This window comes from Zophobas morio, unplaced genomic scaffold (genome assembly GCF_036711695.1).
Source record: "Zophobas morio isolate AGI-343-1 ecotype UQ-CSIRO unplaced genomic scaffold, CSIRO_AGI_Zmor_V1 ptg000011l, whole genome shotgun sequence".
NCBI lineage: Eukaryota > Metazoa > Arthropoda > Insecta > Coleoptera > Tenebrionidae > Zophobas > Zophobas morio.
The window spans coordinates 4,797,506-4,815,388 of NW_026972116.1; the positions used below are offsets into that span (position 1 = coordinate 4,797,506).

At 34.0% G+C, this 17,883-nt stretch overlaps 5 protein-coding genes across 5 annotated transcripts; 2 read left to right on the top strand and 3 right to left on the bottom strand.

Annotated features, from left to right (window-relative positions):
• The first annotated feature begins 2,508 nt into the window (after positions 1 to 2,508).
• Positions 2,509 to 4,015, top strand: LOC135126687 (ubiquitin-like protein 7). The gene is made up of 3 exons (XM_064052760.1): positions 2,509 to 2,855; positions 2,906 to 3,111; positions 3,227 to 4,015. The coding sequence occupies exons 1-3, from the start codon at positions 2,711 to 2,713 to the stop codon at positions 3,923 to 3,925; spliced, it is 1,050 nt and encodes a 349-aa protein (XP_063908830.1). The 5' UTR covers positions 2,509 to 2,710; the 3' UTR covers positions 3,926 to 4,015.
• LOC135126689 (small ribosomal subunit protein uS19) lies at positions 4,002 to 4,785 on the bottom strand. Its single transcript, XM_064052762.1, has 3 exons — positions 4,648 to 4,785; positions 4,452 to 4,537; positions 4,002 to 4,399 (listed from the first exon to the last, which is right to left on the bottom strand). The coding sequence occupies exons 1-3, from the start codon at positions 4,657 to 4,659 to the stop codon at positions 4,051 to 4,053; spliced, it is 447 nt and encodes a 148-aa protein (XP_063908832.1). The 5' UTR covers positions 4,660 to 4,785; the 3' UTR covers positions 4,002 to 4,050.
• A 74-nt stretch (positions 4,786 to 4,859) lies between these two features.
• On the bottom strand, positions 4,860 to 6,422 carry LOC135126688 (NAD-dependent protein deacetylase Sirt6). Its single transcript, XM_064052761.1, has 5 exons — positions 6,283 to 6,422; positions 6,012 to 6,224; positions 5,415 to 5,956; positions 5,237 to 5,360; positions 4,860 to 5,187 (listed from the first exon to the last, which is right to left on the bottom strand). Exons 2-5 carry the CDS (start codon positions 6,075 to 6,077, stop codon positions 4,888 to 4,890), a joined length of 1,032 nt encoding a protein of 343 aa, XP_063908831.1. The 5' UTR covers positions 6,078 to 6,224; positions 6,283 to 6,422; the 3' UTR covers positions 4,860 to 4,887.
• A 32-nt stretch (positions 6,423 to 6,454) lies between these two features.
• Positions 6,455 to 17,783, top strand: LOC135126686 (nuclear cap-binding protein subunit 1). Its single transcript, XM_064052758.1, has 7 exons — positions 6,455 to 6,632; positions 6,690 to 7,144; positions 7,193 to 8,076; positions 8,130 to 8,233; positions 16,684 to 16,922; positions 16,971 to 17,519; positions 17,572 to 17,783. The coding sequence occupies exons 1-7, from the start codon at positions 6,593 to 6,595 to the stop codon at positions 17,683 to 17,685; spliced, it is 2,385 nt and encodes a 794-aa protein (XP_063908828.1). The 5' UTR covers positions 6,455 to 6,592; the 3' UTR covers positions 17,686 to 17,783.
• Positions 9,997 to 13,749, bottom strand: LOC135126685 (mucin-3A-like). The gene is made up of 2 exons (XM_064052757.1): positions 13,554 to 13,749; positions 9,997 to 13,322 (listed from the first exon to the last, which is right to left on the bottom strand). The coding sequence occupies exons 1-2, from the start codon at positions 13,590 to 13,592 to the stop codon at positions 10,311 to 10,313; spliced, it is 3,051 nt and encodes a 1,016-aa protein (XP_063908827.1). The 5' UTR covers positions 13,593 to 13,749; the 3' UTR covers positions 9,997 to 10,310.
• Positions 17,784 to 17,883: the final 100 nt, after the last annotated feature.

Here is a 17,883-nt window from a genome sequence, read left to right on the forward strand (position 1 = left end):
GTCATCAATTTTTTAGGGGGGATGAGCAAATACATTTTGATTAAAAATTTACCATGCTTATAATAACTATAAAACATCTCCAAGATTTCAAAGCATTCGGTTTTGTAGTTCCTGATTAAATAAATAAAATAAATTCACGCATTTATAATTTTTTTTTAGTCAATCTGTATCTGCAAATCCAAAAAATATGAATGGAATGATAAATCACAAGTATTGTCTCATCATACTTTGCACATTTAAGATAGGATTTATTCAGCAAAATTTTGAGGTGACGTCACAATTTTTTTAAGGGGGGGGGGGATGAGGAAATATATTTTGACTAAAAATTTATCATGCCTATGATAACTGTAAAGCATCTCCAAGATTTCAAAGCATTCGGTTACGTAGTTCCTGATTAAATCAATTAAATAAATTCACCCATTCATTAATTTTTTTGAGTCACCCTGTATATGCAAATCCAAAAAATATGAATGGAACGATACATCACAAGTACAGACTCATCATATTTTATACATTTTAGTAGGACTTATTCGGCAAACTTTTGAGGTAACGTCATCAATTTTTTGGAGGGGACAAGTAAATATATTTTGAATAAAAATTTATCATGCTTATCATAACTGTAAATCATCTGCAAGATTTCAAAGCATACGGTTTTGCAGATTCCAAATTTAATTACAAAATGTTGTTTCATTCAATCAATAAAATATATTGACTCACTGATTAATTTTTTTGAGATACCCCATACAAGCAAAACTAAAAAGATATTAATGCTGTGATAAATCACAAGTAAAAACTCATCATGTTTTGCACATTTCAGATGGGATTTATTCAGCAAAATTTTCAGGTGACGTCATCAATTTTTTAGGGGGAATGAACAAATACACTTTAATCAAAAAATTACCATGCTTATGATAGCATTAAAGCATCTCCAAGATTTCAGAGCATTTTTGCAGTTCCTGATTAAATCAATAAAATTAATTCACCCATTCATTAATCTTTTTGAGTCACCCTATATAAGCAAATCTAAAAAATATGAATGGAATGATAAATCACAAGTATAGACTCATCCTCCTATTTTGAACATTTTAGATAGGATTCATTTGGCAAAATTTTGGGCTGACGTCATCAATTTTTGGGAGGGGATAAATAAATATATTTTGAATAAAAATTTATTATGCTTATCATGTGTTTAAAACATCTGCAAGATTTCAAAGCATTCGGTTTTGCAGATTCAAAATTAAATTGTAGGTGAAACAAAGTTCACCGGGTCAGCTAGTATTATATATACTTTGGAAATATCGTGAAAATCATATACCTATCTAATAGTACTATTGCTAACTGGCCTCAAAAGATTCCGAAAACATAACGGTAGAGCAATATATCGGACCTCTCTGTCTCTCTGTGGTACTAAACAGTACTGCGCATGGACTCGTACTTGGTTGATTTGTAGTGGATAGCGTGACTGGATGCGTTTTGACATTTCGTACTTTCGCTTCTATTTTGTGTACATGCGCACAGACCCTCGGTACTCTTATAGACAGAAAACAACATCTTCTGTCTCTCTCTGTCCGTAAACATCGTTTCTATGTTACTTCTGAAGAGCTAGCAATATAGTACTATTAGATATATGGTGAAAATGGTAAAACGCTAACCAAAATTTGTCTGATCATCCTCATCAAAAATTTGGTTACGTCATCTCAAAATTTTGTCTAGTAAATTTAATAAAATAGCATAGTTCTATACTTGTAGTTTATGAATGACTCTTTGATTTTTTACCCTAGGCATCTAGATTTTCGGAAAAAAAATCGTACACATGGTAAATCACTAACCAAAACTTATGTGTTTATTCCACCACAAAAACTCGATAACGTCACCTCAAAATTCTGCTGCATAAATCGTGTCTAAAATGTGCAAAATATTATGAGTTTTTATCAATACATTCACATTTTATAGAAATGAAAAAATTAAATTCACAAAATAAAATTTTATGATTTTCCAAAAAAGATGGATATATGTATATATGTAAGGACGAGAACCCCTGACCAATTTTCAACATTTTAGTGGTATAGTGTACAGTGGCATTGATTTAAGGATTACAGAACATCACTTAAAATTTACATATTCATATTGTGGTTGTGTTACATATTCTTTTGTTCTAATCACTGGTTCTAGGTTCTACCCATGTTCTACCAGTGTTCTACTAGCAGAATTGCTCCAGATAATACTACATAATTTATGTATTTTTACGTTGTGATTCGTACAACAAGTAGATTTACGTGCGGCGACAGTGTTCGTTTTGCAAGGGTTTCGATTGCCTGCATCTCCACTTTTTTTTATTATTTTAAAAACAACCCATTCTATTTTCCTGAAATTCATAGGACAAAGTAACACGTCATGTAGTATTTGCATTACACATATGTAAGTAGCAATTTGTAATAAACTCTGTTTGGTCATTTTGTGATGTATGAACACTGCTGCATTTGAATTTACCGCCTAATGTCCGTGTCTAACCAACTATTCACACTTAACTCCCTAGAATCAGTATCACTACAATCACAGTCTTTTGTTTTGTTTTAAAAGTTGTGCATGTTCATCATCGAGTCATAGTTTAGTTTCCCTCTGGTTTCCCTGGTTTTGTTAATAACAACAGGCCAAGTGCCAAACCGTGCCAAGTTTCTGGTTACGAGTCAAAATCATAAAACATCATACAATGGCTGCTGCAAGTGTTGTCTTAGGAATATGGGATTCTTTCCAATATGAAAACCTTAAAGTAGAAAATTTGGATCTGGAAGACAAAGTAGAAGTATTGAAAAATGAAGCAGTGAAAAAACTAAATACTTCCAAAGTGGCAATAGGTAAGACGATGACAAAGCAAAAAGTTTTGGATTGTAAAATTGACTTTTAGATTTGATCTACTGTGGACTTGTGCTTGAAGATGACCACTCTCTATCTTCTTATGGAATTAAATCAGGAGTCACAATCCATGTAGTTAAGAAAAATCTCCCGCAAAATGTGACACGGGGACGGGCCCTTACAGAAACTGAAGTTCAGCAGCTGGTAGTAGCTTTTAGAGCTTTCACTTTATCATCAGGCTATCGAGCTGCTCTACAAGTATGTAATTAAGACATTTAATACAGTAGCTGTTTGTCAGCTAGAGCTTATTCCAATACTTCCTTAGCTTACGCTCAGAGAGTAAAAACGTTATTATTTTGAGTGAATGTTTCAGAGACTGGCCCGACCTGAGGTATTAGAAACAATAATTGCTGCAACCCCGGGGCTTGCTGATGATCCTTCAGCTATTGCTATTATCCAAGATCCAGAATTAATAGTACACATGGCAGATCCAGATACTGTTCGTAGAGTGGCAGAAAAACATCCGTCATTGATTGAAGCAGCAAATTATATAGCAGCACATATTCATGAAGAACAAGCAAATGTTGATACCTCTCAAGCTACTACAAGTACTGGTTACTCATATTCACTTGAGGCACTCTCTGATGATGAAGAAATGGATACTTCAATTCGTGAACCACATCCATTGACTCGTAACACATCCTACAATGCTATTACAGCAGCTCAGCTAGCTGCAGCAATTGCTAACGCTACTAACACTGCATTTAACACTAATAGTGCTGGCATGCCGTCAACTCCCACGACTTCGGGCAATGTCATTACAAATGAAATGTTTAGCAATGCAATTCAACAAGCTCTAGGATCAGCTAATCTAGGTACTACAAGTGCAATGACTCCAAGTAGGGGAGAAATTGAAAGTTTGGAAAATATCACAAGGAGACTACAACCACAACTGCAACAGATGCATGAAATTGGTTTACGGAATGATTCTGTTAATATCAGGGCACTTCAAGCCACCTCAGGCGATGTGGAAGCTGCCATTGACTTGGTATTTAATGGTGCAATTGACTGAATGTACTCATGTACTCAGCTATATAATCTCGTTTTTTGTAAATTTATATGCCCTTAGTTTGTAATAAAACACATAATATCTCTCAAATAAGTTTATTGTTGAACTTACATTAAAAAACAAGGTGTTTACTTGAGAGGAATGAACCTAGAACTGTGGGTGGCACCAATACCAGGCCTACCGTGTTTTACAGGTTTATATGTAAGAGAAAACTCTCCTAAGTAATGTCCAATCATTTCTGGCTTAATTTCGACCTGAGTGAAAGCTTTTCCGTTGTAAACGCCGACGATAGATCCTACCATTTCGGGAACGATGATCATGTTGCGAAGATGAGTCTTCACAATTTCGGGTTTTTCTAGTGGAGGTGCTTCTTTCTTAGCTTTTCGCAATTTCTTTACCAAAGCCATTGGTTTACGTTTAAGACCACGACTGAAGCGTCTTCTGGCCCGACAATGCATCAACTCCATAAGTTGCTCACTGAAATCACAGTTTAAATAAACATTGACAGTTTTGAGGTTAAAATACTGACTTTGGCAAATCCAAAAGCTGGTCTAAATCGACACCCCTGTAGGTGAACTTTTTGAAGGTCCTCTTCTTCTTAACCTGTTCATCTCCCTGAAACACATTTTTTTATTAAAGTACGCATTTCTGCACATGCCGTTCAAACAAAAAACATTACTGAAAAACCGCTCAAACGTAAAACAAGTATTAAAATAACATCTTACTTTATCTGCCATGTTGAACTAATTTATAATTACACAACTTTTAACTAACAAACTCTAAAGATGATGCTTATTCTTAAAGATTTTTGCTGCTAGCAACAAAGATCTGCGTACGCCATTAACTTTGACGTAAAAAGACCTGTATTTTGTTTTTCCCCCAGAAATGCCTACCCTGCTAATTATACACGTAGAGCGGTAAATTCAAACGCTGCCAATAGGTTTAACAGTTTTATTTAAAAAAATTCATGTTAGATCAATAATTTCAATTACACTAGGTTCATCTTTTTTTAACATTTTAAATTCTTTTTTCTTTTTTGTTTCCAATTTTCTCTTCTTTGCATTTTTGCAGTACAAATCATACAAACCTTTTATTTGTTTTATGTCACTTTTGGAAATATTCCAACCACGTGTACCATGTTCACAATTCATTCTAGTGGGATCAGTTTGTTGCGAATAATCATCAATTTCCACTCCTAACCACTTTGTAACCTTTTCTAATACATCATCAACATATGTATTTATAATTAGGTCAGCCTTTTTATCCTGAAATAATATTATGTTTAGGAACTCATTACATTGTTGAGATTCTTACATGTTTGGTTGGTTGTAAATTTATAATAACAACTTTTCCTCCATATTTTTTGCATCTGAGTGGCAAATTTCCACTAGGTACAATTTGTAACGTAGTCCCTAAACAAATATTCAAATCTGCTACACTAAAATGAGTTAATTTTATAAATTATATGTACTTCAAATTTATAAATCCAAACCTTGAATGATAATCTGACATTTCTAAGTCTTTATCTGGCAAGTTATGTTCCCAATCTAATATAGTGTCAAATAATTTTCCCCGACATGGTCTTCCTCTCAATATTCTTTTGCAATCTGTGTCAAGACATTTTTTCCCAACTGTTGAAGTTGGCGTATTTCTCACAAACTGGCTGTCACAGAAGTTGCACTGTTCAATAAACATGTTGCCATGCAATTCTGCTATAAATTTTCTTTCAATCCCGCTGCGTAAGTGCAAGCCATCAATGTTCTGACTTATAATATAACGGACATAATTTTCATCAATTAATTTTTTAATGGCCATATGAGTCTTTGTTGGTAGTGCATCTTTAAAAGAAATGTCTATATTAGGCTTTTTGCCTTGTTTCTCCAACGTCCAGACACCACTGGGACCTCTAAAGTCTGGAATCCCAGCTGATGTACTAATCCCTGCACCTGTATGAACAACTACATGCCTGGCATTTTTTATCCACTCTGCCAGTTTTTCACACTTCTCTTGTACTACATCAGGAGGATCGAATTGCTAAACGATTTATTAAAAGATAAGACATTACTATGAGGATATTATGTTATTTTACCTCAGGAACTCCCAGTACGCCTTTATTTTCATAAGGAGACAACCCATCTGCATAATTGCATGACATTTTAATCCTATAATTACTTAACACCACATTCTTATAATCAATGAGAGATAAAATCGTGATGACTGCTCTCTATGCTTGGTACCAAATCTATTAATAAAGTGGTAAATATTGGTTTCTAAATGTGATTTGAGGGTACATTGTTGCCTTCTAAAAAAGGTAAACAAATGCTAGTCCTATTCATTCATCAATTTGTCGTACTACTTACCCAAAACAACAATTAAAACAATGACAAATGGCCAAAGGAATATAATAAGACATTCACAACAGTAAAAAAGAAACAAAAGGTTTTTTTTGATTAATTTTATTTGTATAAAATTAGAGAACAACAACCACTTTAGTAACTTTTCATTTTCCACTAATTGACATTTATCTGAGGTTTTTGACAGTGATCACTGATCAGTGACAGTTGCGTGTGAAGTGCGTGACGGCGTTGACGACGCCGAATTTTTGGTTAAATGGGTCGCAATTGATAATTATCACTTTTTACTCAAAACAAGTGTATTCTTAAAAGTAAGATGAGTCGCAGGCGACCCCACGAAGAAGAGGACGGTTACGGTATTTAACTTACATAACCTACGTCACAATTATCATAATGTATAAACTTCTTCACAGACCGTGCCTATCGCAAACGACGACGTGTATCCGAAAACCAAGAAATAGAAGACCGCTTGGAGTCTCTGATTTTGCGTGTAGGTGAAAAAAGCACCTCTTCCCTCGAATCAAACCTTGAAGGTTTGGCTAGTGTCTTAGAAGCAGACTTGTCGACTTTTCGTATTAAGATATTGAGAATTCTGACTGATTGCGCTATCAAAATGCCAGAAAAATGCACTATTTATACCACATTAGTGGGTTTATTGAATGTAAAAAATTATAATTTTGGGGGTGATTTTGTTGAGTACATGGTTAAGAATTTTAAAGAATCTTTGAAGAATTGTAAGTGGGATGCTGCAAGATATGCTTTGCGGTTCTTGGCAGATTTGGTAAACTGTCATGTGGTATCAGCACCTTCACTTCTACAGTTATTGGACAACATGATTGACGCTGCTAATGAAGATAATGTCCCTCAAGTACTTGCTGTATTACATTACTTCTCTAGACTAATTTATTTATTTTAGGTACGCCGCGATTGGTATGTTTTTGCGATTTTAAGCACATTGCCATGGGTGGGGCGAGAATTATATGAGAAAAAAGAGCAATCTCTAGAACACCTGTTGGTTCAAATTGAAGTATTTCTAAATAAAAGGACCAAGAAACATCATAATGCATTGAGAGTATGGGCAGTTGATACTCCACATCCACAGGAAGAATACCTTGATTGTTTATGGTCACAAATCAGAAAACTTAGGCAGGACAACTGGGCTGAAAAACACATCCCAAGACCATATTTAGCTTTTGATTCAATACTCTGTGAGGCTTTACAACATAGTTTACCATCAATTTTACCACCACCTCATCATGATTCATACCAATACCCAATGCCATGGGTTGTTTTCCGTCTATTTGATTATACAGACTGCCCAGAAGGCCCTATTTTACCAGGTGCTCACTCTATTGAAAGGTTTTTGATTGAAGAGCACTTGCATTCAATAATTGAAATGTATCATCTGGAAAGAAAAGATTGTGCAGCGCATCTATTGAATTTTCCATATAAATTAAAGATTCCGCTCGAATATTGCATAGTTGAGTGTATTTTTGCTGAACTGTTTCACATGCCAACGCCTCGATATCTTGAAATTGCTTATGGAGCCATTTTAATAGAACTTTGCAAATTACAACCTTCAACTATGCCACAAGTATTAGCTCAAGCAACAGAAATGCTCTTCATGAGAATTGATTCCATGAACGTTTCATGTTTTGACAGATTTGTGACTTGGTTTTCATATCATTTGAGTAATTTCCAATTTCGATGGTCTTGGGAAGATTGGGATAGTTGTTTGACGTTAGATTTGGAACATCCAAAACCTAAATTTATAAGAGAGACGATGTTAAAGTCCATGAGGTATGTGAGTATTTACAATGATAACAAAAAGAACTAACTTTATTTTTAAAAAGGTTGTCGTATCATCAACGAGTGAGGGAAATCTTACCAGATTCTTTTAGCTGCTTTATACCTGTCAAGCCAGAACCTGATTACAAATATGCTAAAGAAGGAGCAGGTAAGTTAATTATAATCTTGTAATTTTTTTTTGTATACTGTAAAAGACTTATTCTCCTAAATGTCAAGACAATTGTTAATAGTTCCCTTTTTGTATCAGTTAACCCTCTTTACCGCATTTTAGTGAATTTTATTGCATTTATTATCAAACTTACAGCAAATACTATTTAGGGCAGATCTGTTGCTCATGCTCACCATACCTAATATTTTTTATTTTTTCATTTTCGGCTACATTCCTATTGAGTTTTAACTTTAACACTGTGATCTAATGCGCTGTTTACTGAGTTGGGCTTAAACTGTTGAATTAGAAACGCATTCATTATTTTTTAATTCTTCCTTAAGTTTTAAATCAGTACAAAAACCAAAATATCATCAACACATGCAGTAACGATGATCAGGTTTGGCTCAGTAAGCTTGAAGTAAATATAGTATACAGTAATCTCCCTTTGACTGATGCAGCTTAATGTTCTTGAACACACGCGTCCATTTTCATGTTCCAGTTTCATCCACTCTGCTTTAGCCATACACAGATTTCTATAGTTTGAAAACGTTACTTTTCTGGCGTTTTCACGTAAACTTCTTCTAGATTGTCTTCTAAAAAAACTGATACCGCATCCATGTGATCTAGATCTAGATCCGGGGCTTACGCCAAGTACCAAGCTTGGAATAGCTCGCGATGGCAATATCACGTTCGACATGCATTAAAACTCAAAATCACAACCTATTCTCGACTTTTTAAAATCAGTCGTGGATAGCAAATAAAGTTGGTACAAGGAAAACTTAATTTGGCACAAGTAGTTAAAGTGCAAAATACAATCTGGCATTTCGTTTGCAAAATAGGTACATTTTAGTGAAAATTTTAAAATTGAGGATAGAAGGTGTATGAAGCTACACATTACGCAAAGATCATCGCATTACAAACTCAGTTTTATAGAGGAAAATATTCAGGGAAATGTTAACATACATGGTGTAAATTCAAGCGTAGTTAACCATTACTAAATGCAGCGAGGACGCGAACCTATGGGAACTTGAAAGTTACCCTCACGGATCCGGCTTTGGTAATAAAATCAGCCAAAAAAGTAGTTTAGAATTTCGATACTTTATCTTCACAAATGAAAAGGTTGAGTACAAGCAAAGGTGAAACACCCTGTGTAATGCCCAGTCATAGGGTTCTGGTGAATGAATGTGTTGGGTGAACTACTTCAATTTGATTCTAGTTCTATTTAGTAGCACGTATATGACTTGTAAGTCTTGTGACACACAGAATTAAATAATTTGAATAGTTATTAAAGAATAAAAGAAATAATTAATGAGATTGTGTGTTCATTCATTTCTAAAATGTAGTTAAAATATGCAAAAGGTTAATAATGAGCTGTTAACGTTGCACACGATTTTTCTGATATATGTATTGGCTGAAAGAATAAAAAATGGTAATCAAAATATATTTATTATTTATTTATACAATACATATAACAAAATAAACATTTTCAAATCTTTTCGAAATCTTAAGTTTTTTTACATAATTATTTTTTTTGTCGTTACAAACATCCGCATAAGAAATTAATAGACCTACTAATGATTATTTAGTTGTTATGCGTATCATAAAATTTTTAGTAATTATTAACAATTCCATTTTAAGAATGTGCTGTTTTAAAATGTCTTCTAAAATTTTACAATCTGAAAGAGAAAATTTTAAAATAAAGTTTTAAGATTTTATCACAGAATGGTAACTAGACGTACACTTTTAGTGTTCTAATTATTTCCATACACATTTACGATGAGCATGATATCATAATTGCTTGATCAAATGTGATTTAGATAATCTGTAAGCTAGTCTTTTTTTTTAATGTGAAATGGTATCTATATACCACATTGAGTAAATAACTTAGTTAGAAATAAGTTTAAATATTAAATATATGTTCTGAATTTAGTTCATGCCCAAACATAACTTACAAATTATTTTAATCACATCAACATTATTCGCTTAATTTTTTTTAATGATATATTCCGCTCAAAGTAAATTAAGGACGAAAAAACTGGGACACGTTTCTTACTATACCGTTTTTAAAAACTAAAATCTATGTATCTACTTTTTTTGAGTTGTTATTCTCGTGGACGCTACTTCTCCTCAGACTTCTTTGGGTTGTAAAACTTCGTCGTCTGTATTTGGGTTGTCTAGATGTTTTTTTATGCAAATAATCAATTGTTTTTGCATGATTTACCAGTTGTTGGGCAGCATCATCAAAAACTTTCTTTGTTTGACTTTTACTCCTCTCCGTTGTAATTTTCCCAACTTCCGTGTTTCGCGGTAGTTGTGCTTTATAAAATTTAGGTTTTCTATTACTTCGAACTAAACTGGCTTTAGTTGTTGATTCTAAGGCATTCGTAGATTTAGTGCTCTTCCTTTTATTTACCTCAAAACTGATTGACGTACTGTAACTTTGATCTGTTGAAGGCCTAAATTCTGTAGTACCTTCGAAACCAGTCGTAGTTTCAATTAAACCGTTCCTGGTAAGCGAAGTTTGTATCGACGGCACGTAAAAATTTGAGTAAATTATTTTGGTGGTGTTTGCTGTTGGTGGTCTTCTTGTTATTTTTGAACTAAGTTTAATCTGTTTCGATCGTCTACCACCAAATAGAGCCCTATCTAAATCAGACTGAAATGCGCGTTTTGTAGTTGTTTCTGGAAGTGTTGTAGTTGCTTTAGTTGGTACTTCACCAAAAATATCGTCTTCATTAAAATCTTTTCTCGTGTCTAATACTGCATTTATGTGCGTATTTATTTCAGAATCTACCAAGAAGTCGCTGGTTGTTGTAGAGGATATTTTTTGCTTTTTTGTGGTTCTTGAAGTTATTCCTTGTGTTGAAATCGTGCTTTCTTCGTCTTGATAAGTAGACTTGTTATTCGTAGTCGATGCTAATGTAGTACTTTCTGTTGTGACCGTTGATTTTGGTACATCGGTTTCAAAAGTGTAATAGTAGTGTGTGGTGGTAGTAGGAATCGTATACTTTATTGTTTCTGTGCTTGGAAAATGATTTGTTGTTGAGGGTAACGTATTGGTGGTACTACCAGAATTTCCGGTAGTAGTTCTAGTTATCGAATCAAAATTATATTCAAACAGTGTGGTTGGTTTTGTATAAATCGTAGTTGTTTGAGTTGTTGGATTAGCAATAGTTGAAGGTATAGTTTCTTCTGAAATCGTGAAAATTTGTGTGGTACCTCTATCAAAAATAGTTGTACCGGGAATAGAAGGTACACCTACAAAGGTAGTTGTTTGTGGAATGGAAGTAGTTTTTCTTTCGATTGTGGAAGGTGTGGCTGTCAGCGTGTATATCTTATCGATCACTGTGGTAGTTTTTGGTTGTTCGGTGACACGACCAAGGGGTGTTGTTCGTTCCTCTTGTGTTGAAGGTACGGGTAAAATGACAGTAGTTCTCTGTTCTGTGTATGGAATCTTTTCAATAACGGTAGTTATTTCTTCACGTGCAGATGGAGCAAACGTCGAAATCAATTTTTTTGTAGTTGTCGCTATTTTAGTCTTCTTCGGTGTTGTTGCAGCAACCGTCTCCGTTTTGAAAGTAGGAGCTTGAGTCACCGTGCTTGATATGTATGCTATCGTTGTATCCGTTCCGTTGTCTGGTGGCGGCAGTTGTTCACTTACAGAATCAGGACTTGTTTGTTTCGAACTTTCCGTAACCGGTTTCATCGGTTCAGTTGAAGTATTAAAAGGAAATAGCTCAACTTGTTCTGCTTCAGTAGTTACAGCATGTGTAGTTTTCTGAGCTACCGTACTAGATTTTCGGGTAGTTTTTCGTACAGGCTTAGTTGTGAATATATCGAAGTTATCTATTTCTTGCAAGGTCGTCGGTTTTTTCGGAATTTTGGAAGTCGTAGCGATCACTCTTTTAGGTGTAGTGGCAGTTGATGGTTTACTTGTATCTTCAACAGGAGTATAATAATGAATTGTTGTTGTCATGGGTACTGTAATAGGTTTGGGTGGTTCTAACGTTGGTACCTTTGTTGTCGTTGTATGGTAAAGTTGATCAGGTTCCGAATACTTCGTCACTTGAGCTGGAGAAGTTGTTGGAAATCTCACAAGCGTAGTGGTTGGTTGGAACGTACTCTCTGTCAGTGGTACCAACTGCCCGTCAAGCACCTGAACAAGTGTTGTTTGTAAAACTGGTACAAACGTTGTAGTCAAAACACCAGGCTTCGTTGTTTTCTCAGAGGTAACCGAGAATCTATGAGGCACATTAGAAGTTTTTGCTGCTAGCGATTCGATCAATTTCTTATACAATTCGTATTCTTTTGGATCGATTGTAGTCTGATCGTTATGGTAAGATGAGTAAAATCCGGGAAAACTATGCAATACGTGTTTGTAACCATCAGGACTGACACCTATCAAGATTCCCGGTTTAAAATGCCCACTTCCGTGCTCTTTGTAATCTCGATGTTGCTCCGCAGGCTGTTGGTTCTTGTACCATTTATCACCATTCCCGTTCAGATAGTATGCGGAATTCAAACGAGGGTCACTCTTAACCACGAAAATATGTCCAGGAACATTGTAATTGAAATAGCCGTGTCTTCGTACCAACTCTTCACTAATAACAGACGTTATTGGAGATATTGTGTATTCTATTTCAAAAACGTGTCCATAATGTGGATCCCTGTGTCGTATTCTCTTCACAGTCCACAACGAAAGCAGTTTATGGTGGTGGCCTAGACTCGTCCACAATTGACATTGTGATGATGTAACGCATCTTGGATTGTGACAATCGCAATCTTCTTGATCTGAATCTTGCACGAATTTGAATCCATCAGCTGTGATGTAAAGTTGGCCTCTGGCAAGAACAGCGATGTCGCCAAACGGACTTGCGTTGTTTTGGCGTCCTAGTAGAGGTGCTTGAAGTAGCTGTTCACGAAGGGTGGGGTCTGTATAATGTTCCCTTAAAAGGGCCTGATGGACGGCTTCACGTAGCCCTAATTCCCAATCTGTGAAAGGAGGGGGTCCAGTGTGGCGACGAAAGTTTCGCACGGGTTGATGGTCTATTCTTGTCGTAATGGATGATACTTCACAAGCTCTAATTAACTGAAAGTAAAACTGAGTAAAGTGGAACGAAAATGGAATTATTTAAAATATGCAGTTGCCTTTTAATAACCTTGATATGATATGAATATATGTGATCAAAGTTTAAGTACAATCTTCGAAAGAAATACGAAATATGTCTTAAATTAATTTTGGTATGGTTAGTTATTGCATTTATCAATGCGTGTTATGTTTACAAATTTTATTATAATTATATTTCACTTTGTTTCTTACCAAATATAAAAAAATATAAATTGTGGTAAAGTATCCCATGCTACGTTTAGTGGAGCCCTCGAGAGTCACTCATGTCACTCACGCGTTACTATGATACACTGCTTTTCCTCTTAGCGCTGGAAGACCCATTCAGCAACCCCACCGATGGTACCATGAGCTTTCGACATAATTGTTGATATCTACGCGCACAATTGTCTACTTTTCTGCGCACTGATGAACAATAATTACTTTTTTATGTGTGCAATAATCTTACCTCATTCAAACACATGCCGAGATTATTATCTTATTTTTTTAATTTCTTCTCATCTGATCATCGTGATTAAAATAAACGGTTTTGTGTTAATGCATGCTTGCTAATTTCTACGACAGTAGGACCATAATTATCCAAAAAATGGCCTCATTAAAGATAATTTCGTTAATGTAATAAAGATTTGGTTTTTTTGTAAATTACTATTGATATTTGTGGTGGCGGTTTGTTAAATTTGACCTTCTGTATTGTACAAGAGTAACACTGGGATTTTTTTTAATTATTAATAAAGATGTTTTTCATTGGCTACTCGATTATAAATTTTGTATTGTCGCAAGATCTTGATAAGTTCAAAACTTCATTGTTTGTTAAAACTGTTGACTAATATCGTGTCAGAATTATCGCTCTTCATTTTATAATTAACGTCATTGACTGACTTTTTTAGTGTGTTCTTACATAAAATATTTTGAGTTTGTTTTATATTCACGGGTTGAAAATAATTAACAATTATGTAATCTTTCCCACCTTGTATTTTTGCTAACAAGATGTAAACGTATAAAACTTTATCGTCTTTTGTTATAAATTAATTAATTCATAATTCGCGTTTTAAATACAATAGGATAGGACATTTTTCTAACTTTTATTTTATCAAGACGAATAGTAAATTTTTCTTGAATTAAATAAAACTAAAAAGGCAAGCACTTAAAAATGTAATTGATGATTTTTTCGCTGTTTTTAAAATTAGCATGAAAAATTAATTTATCTGCCGAGATCACTAATAAATATTTTAAAATGTCGCTGATGTAAAAAAAAACGAGAAATATTAATGAACTCAGAAATAATTTGAAACAGTAAGGACCCAAATTAATTATAAAAAATTATTTATGAAATACATACATCTTTGATGTAATAATGAGGTATCAAAGAATAAAGAAAAGATGAAAAGCAATTTGTAAAAATAAATCTGTTATTTGCGCCGAACTTCTTGGACCTCTGAAGTACGAATAATATTAACTGCATATCAGAACAAAATTTTTAGTAAAAATGTTGATACATTTATTTATTTTGATATATATTTTACAATAAAACAATAACCACAGTGTACCATGTTTCCCGAATTTCAACTTAAATAAATCGTAATTGCGATAACCGATAAATAAACTTTCTTCTTTGTATGTTTTCTGTCGAAAAATTGTTTTGGACGGATAATTTTCAAAATCCCAAACCAATTATTCTGAAATTTTTTTCGTCAAGATGGCAAACCGCCAAAAAAATTTTGTCCATTCACGTTGCTCACAAAATTACTGGCGTTACCTTCTTACTAAATGGAATACCAGTCAAATCACGAATTTCACTAACTGTCAAATTTGCCAAATAAATATTTGACAGATTGTTACCTATTGTCTTTGCCATTTTTATTGAAACACCACCTGCTACATTTTGCTTAAAATTTAGCAATTGGTAACAGCTTTCGGTTGATTGACAACGGCTTTTAGTTAGAAAATTGTCTGAATATGAACGTTGCCAAATTTACGATTAACAAGTGGTGTTTCAATAGAAATGGTAAAGACTATACATTACTCGAGGTTGACCAACAACAAAACTTCTATACATTCTACTTTAATCTATTTTTATTTTTTGGAATTTACGAAGCCAAAATAGCGAGCTTGTAACCAAAAAAAAAAATTTCAAACACTTTGTTCGATTTCCAAATAAACATATTTTTCTTTATGGAAACCACGTCCTGCACTCTTGTTACGTTACCTAAAACCCTATTTGCGTAAAATTTAACAGTCCTTTCCCAGAATAAAATATTTTTATTTTTATTGCACAAATTCATTAAATCTGATGATATCCATCTCGTACTTGTGAAACTTGTATTAGTGAAGACTTTCCTTTTTCAAATTTTCATTCAGTAGAAGTTTTTTCTGATGTCTAAAACACAATTTGTATTTAAACCACGTCTGGTCTTCTACCTTGAACTTAATTGCCCCGTTAAGAAAAAACGGACTCTGAATTAGCGTGTTCGTATCTGAAAGTCGCATCTTCACGCTTGTGGGTTTCGAAACGTAAAAAAAAACAATAATGAAAGTGCATGTTACATGATGTAGATTACAATTGTCTTAAGCATCGAAAACAACAAGCGCACAATCATAACAATACGCATTTGACATAACGTCACGGTAGAAAAAGGTTGCGTTCTATAATAATGCGGGAAAAGTTGACAGAGCAAGCATGCTTAAATTTTTGCAATAATTATAACGTTAAAATACAGGGAAAATTCGATTTCTTCGAAATTGTATGTTATTAAAGTTGCGTAATGAAACCGTTAAAGAGAAGATAATCTATTTTGTTTGTTATTAAAAACAATGAGTACTTATTTAGAGTACTGCAATGGACGCTTCCATCACAATTACTTGAAACTGTGTTGTATTATTGGAGTGTTAAATTCCGGTTTTATGAACTTTGTTCGTTTCCGTTTTAATACAAGTTGGTTAGTAGTAAATTCGAGGAAGTAAAAATTTGTTATAATAATAGGCAATTTGTTAGTTTTGTAAGATTACGATCTTTTCTATAAATGTATGTAAATTTTTGTAACAATTTCTCAATAATATTATGATAAATGACATTGAAATGTCTACTCTAGTAAGTAGAACACAGAATTAATTTATTCTGCGCATCAGTAAAATCATAGGAATTGTGAAAAAATGCTAAGCAACAGTAGCTTCCTGCGATGGTGAAATCTTTCCGAAATTATGAAATTTTTGTGATGCATAACGAATCGTCTCTTAGTCGTTTTATAGTTGTGGAAAATGCACAATTCTTTTGTTTTTGTAACATTCTCTGCAATTTAGTGCATAACTCATAAGTCATTGTTTTTAGCATCTCTTCCTGGTACGTCGGCTGCTCATCAACTCGTAGTGTCAATCCGGCAAAAATGCACTCCTGAGGAAGTTCTGGGAGTGTTAAAAGATCTTCCTAACCCACGTTCAGAAGAAGAGACTGACAGCAGATTTAACCCACTCAAAATCGACGTGTTTGTCCAAACTTTATTAAACTTAGGTTCCAAAAGCTTTTCACATAGTTTTGCAGCGATATCTAAATTTCTCTACGTGTTTAAGGTACTTTGATATATATTTTATGTTTTCGCTATTTTATTTTTTGTGTAGATTTTAGCAGAATCTGAAGAAGCCCAAATTTGCGTGTTACGAAACATGTTCGAATTATGGCACCATCACCAGCAGATGATGGTTGTTCTAGTTGATAAAATGTTAAAGATTCAAATTGTTGAATGTTCTGCCGTCGCCAACTGGATTTTCTCCAAAGAAATGACTGCTGAATTCACAAAAATGTACTTATGGGAAGTTTTACACCTCACGATTAAGAAAATGAACAGACACGTCATTAAATTAGGTGGTGAATTGGCTGAAGCTAGAGAAAAGTTAGCTCGTGCCGAAAGTAGCGAGAGTGAATCTGAGGATGACGATTCGAAAAAAAAACAATCTGAAGCAGAAAAACCTACTGAAGAATATGTAGAGAGGATGGAAGAGAAGTTAGAAGCAGCACAAGCGGATCAGAAGAACTTGTTTTTGATCATTTTTCAGCGATTTATTATGATACTTTCAGAACATTTAGTAAGGTGTGATACCGATGGTAGAGACTATGCAACACACTGGTACAAGTGGACCATTGGAAGACTGCAGCAAGTATTTTTGGCGGTAAGACAAACTTTTAATGAAAACAATTGATGTTTTATTGTGACTGTTACAGCATCATGAGCAAGTCCAAAAGTATAGTTCTACTTTAGAGACGCTATTGTTTACGCAAGACTTGGATCCACACATTCTCGAGGTATTCCAACAATTTGTGTCATTGCGGGCTTAAAATTTTTATATATGCTTTGTAATTATAATTATGAAAGAGCGTAGTTTATTAATTTCTTGTACTAAATTTAAAAATAAAGTAGGCGAGTACTTTATTAACTTGTGTATTTTTAAAATTCTAAGCGTATTATTTACAGTAAAATAATGAAAACAACAACTAAAGAAAGACATGGTGCGTGTTGTACCTTCCATTTTTACT

What these genes read in the sequence shown, in the direction of transcription:
- LOC135126688 (XM_064052761.1), bottom strand. Translation starts at nt 6,077, where the DNA reads ATGTCATGCAATTATGCAGATGGGTTGTCTCCTTATGAAAATAAAGGC. An exon ending in ATGTCAGATTATCATTCAAG is followed by an intron (nt 5,361 to 5,414) that starts GTTTGGATTTAT and finishes AACTCATTTTAG; the next exon opens with TGTAGCAGATTTGAATATTT. An exon ending in ATTTACAACCAACCAAACAT is followed by an intron (nt 5,188 to 5,236) that starts GTAAGAATCTCA and finishes ATATTATTTCAG; the next exon opens with GATAAAAAGGCTGACCTAAT.
- LOC135126689 (XM_064052762.1), bottom strand. An exon ending in CAGCTTTTGGATTTGCCAAA is followed by an intron (nt 4,400 to 4,451) that starts GTCAGTATTTTA and finishes CTGTGATTTCAG; the next exon opens with TGAGCAACTTATGGAGTTGA.
- LOC135126685 (XM_064052757.1), bottom strand. Translation starts at nt 13,592, where the DNA reads ATGGGATACTTTACCACAATTTATATTTTTTTATATTTG. An exon ending in TTTATATTTTTTTATATTTG is followed by an intron (nt 13,323 to 13,553) that starts GTAAGAAACAAA and finishes TTTTACTTTCAG; the next exon opens with TTAATTAGAGCTTGTGAAGT.
- LOC135126686 (XM_064052758.1), top strand. Translation starts at nt 6,593, where the DNA reads ATGAGTCGCAGGCGACCCCACGAAGAAGAGGACGGTTACG. An exon ending in CGAAGAAGAGGACGGTTACG is followed by an intron (nt 6,633 to 6,689) that starts GTATTTAACTTA and finishes ACTTCTTCACAG; the next exon opens with ACCGTGCCTATCGCAAACGA. An exon ending in ATGAAGATAATGTCCCTCAA is followed by an intron (nt 7,145 to 7,192) that starts GTACTTGCTGTA and finishes TATTTATTTTAG; the next exon opens with GTACGCCGCGATTGGTATGT.
- LOC135126687 (XM_064052760.1), top strand. Translation starts at nt 2,711, where the DNA reads ATGGCTGCTGCAAGTGTTGTCTTAGGAATATGGGATTCTTTCCAATAT. An exon ending in TACTTCCAAAGTGGCAATAG is followed by an intron (nt 2,856 to 2,905) that starts GTAAGACGATGA and finishes ATTGACTTTTAG; the next exon opens with ATTTGATCTACTGTGGACTT. An exon ending in GCTATCGAGCTGCTCTACAA is followed by an intron (nt 3,112 to 3,226) that starts GTATGTAATTAA and finishes TGAATGTTTCAG; the next exon opens with AGACTGGCCCGACCTGAGGT.